The 1,648-nt window shown below is 55.3% G+C and overlaps 1 protein-coding gene across 1 annotated transcript in view; it reads right to left on the minus strand.

The window, feature by feature from the left end:
• Nucleotides 1-1,648, minus strand: part of PODXL (podocalyxin like) — a 42,048-nt gene that overhangs the window by 20,662 nt on the left and 19,738 nt on the right. The window contains exon 4 of the mRNA XM_019509619.1: nt 671-830. Coding sequence (XP_019365164.1) covers nt 671-830 — 160 coding nt within the window. The remainder of the gene's footprint in view (nt 1-670; nt 831-1,648) is intronic.

Genomic DNA, 1,648 nt, shown 5'->3' on the forward strand with positions numbered 1-1,648 from the left:
GGGGGGGGGGGGGTTCAGTTTTTGTGACCTGCCCAAACCTTCCCTCCTCCTCTGTGATCTGTCCCAAACTGACCAGGCCTTTTGGGGGCAGTTGAATGATGCAAGCATTCATTTGGACTGAAATCAACCCCCCTTTCCTTGATTCCCTGTGTTGCCACGTGAAGCAGCCCTGGACTAGAGCAGTGCTTGGGTACTCCTGGGTTGAGCTGGATTTGAACCCTTGAAATGTGAACCCTCTGTCCCTTTGAAATGTGTGTGATGGAGGGCAGGAAAGATTTGAAAAGAAAAAAAAAAGAAAAAAAAGAAATGCCTTGAAGCTGGAGCATCCTCAGTTTTGTAGCGCCTTAGGGAAAAGGGTCCAATATGGCTCCAATAGCACCTAGGTTTGGAAACACAGCAATGGGCCTAGTGGTTATTGCACCCTGGCCCTAAGGGGCTTCCATTAGGAGCTGAAGGAGGGCAGCAGAAACCCATGCGGGCCCAGAAACAAGCCCTTAATGGGCTGTACTGTAAACACCACCTGAGTCAGAGGTGTTGCATGGGGTCCTGTCTGAACACCTCCAGCACTTCCACTTGGCTGCTCCCACACTGGCCTTCCAGAGCTGAACAGGTAAAGGGTCTTTTGCTGTCAGGGCCCTGCCATCAGCATTAGGAGGTGCATGGCACTTACTCAGCACAGAAGCAGCCACCAAAGCATAGTGGTTAGGGGAGCCCTGGATGGGGGCCAGGCTCACAGTGCACTGGTCTTGGCTTTGGTTGAAGGTGGGCTTCAGTGCTTTGCAGATTATGTCGTACAGCTCCTTGCTCTGCTTGGTTTGCTCCACCACACCCTGCAGGGACAGAAAGCACATGCATGGATGGCAGCTCCCTCCTTCCAGACAGTTTCCTGGCCCCATGCACAAGGGCTGCTGGACACCTAACTCTAACAAGTCATGCTGTCTCTCTCAGGCACTTGACGGCCCGAGCATCTCATGCTCCCTGCTGCACAGAGCCACGCAACACCCCTCCGATATGAGGCGCGTGGCAGAAGGGAGGCTGAGGCTGAGTGCTGGCTGCAGTTAGCCATAGCAAGGCAGGAAATAAAACCAGGTTTCTCCTCTGGTTCCTCAACAGTAAAGCGTTGCCTCCGCTTTAGCCCCTCCAAAGGCCCAAGTCAGCTATGTCCTGGTAACGCAGAGCAAGGTTGTCCCAAGAACCAGGGGGGGAACGTTTCAGCCACCTGCTCCAGCTCCTACAAAGCAAGGCTGTGGCTTTGCCCTAGGCATAGCACTCATTCTCTCTGCTAGGCTCGGGGGCGAATGAGTGCCAGCAAGCACCGATGCACCTTTCCTCAGTGCTGGATGCCCTTACCACACCCCTGAGTGATGGGGACGAGGGTGGGAGCGGGAAGGAGCCCGTTATCTTCATTCCCGGCAGCAGGTTCCACAACCTCTGCTCTCCCTCCGCGCGGCCACCGCATCTGCAGGCCAGGAAGCATTTAAAAGTAGTTTATTTATTACGAGCCAAATCCGCTTGGCCTGTGCTGTGTGCCAGGGCACTGCCGTCCTTATCTGAGGGCCGCAGCTTTTGGAGTTACAGGAATAGCATCTCCCCGGGGGAACAGTGGGAACGGGGGGGGGGGGGAATCTCAGGGCTGGCCTGGCAGGGG

This window comes from Gavialis gangeticus, unplaced genomic scaffold (genome assembly GCF_001723915.1).
Source record: "Gavialis gangeticus isolate Ggan-Ray unplaced genomic scaffold, GavGan_comp1, whole genome shotgun sequence".
NCBI classification, from domain to species: Eukaryota; Metazoa; Chordata; order Crocodylia; family Gavialidae; genus Gavialis; species Gavialis gangeticus.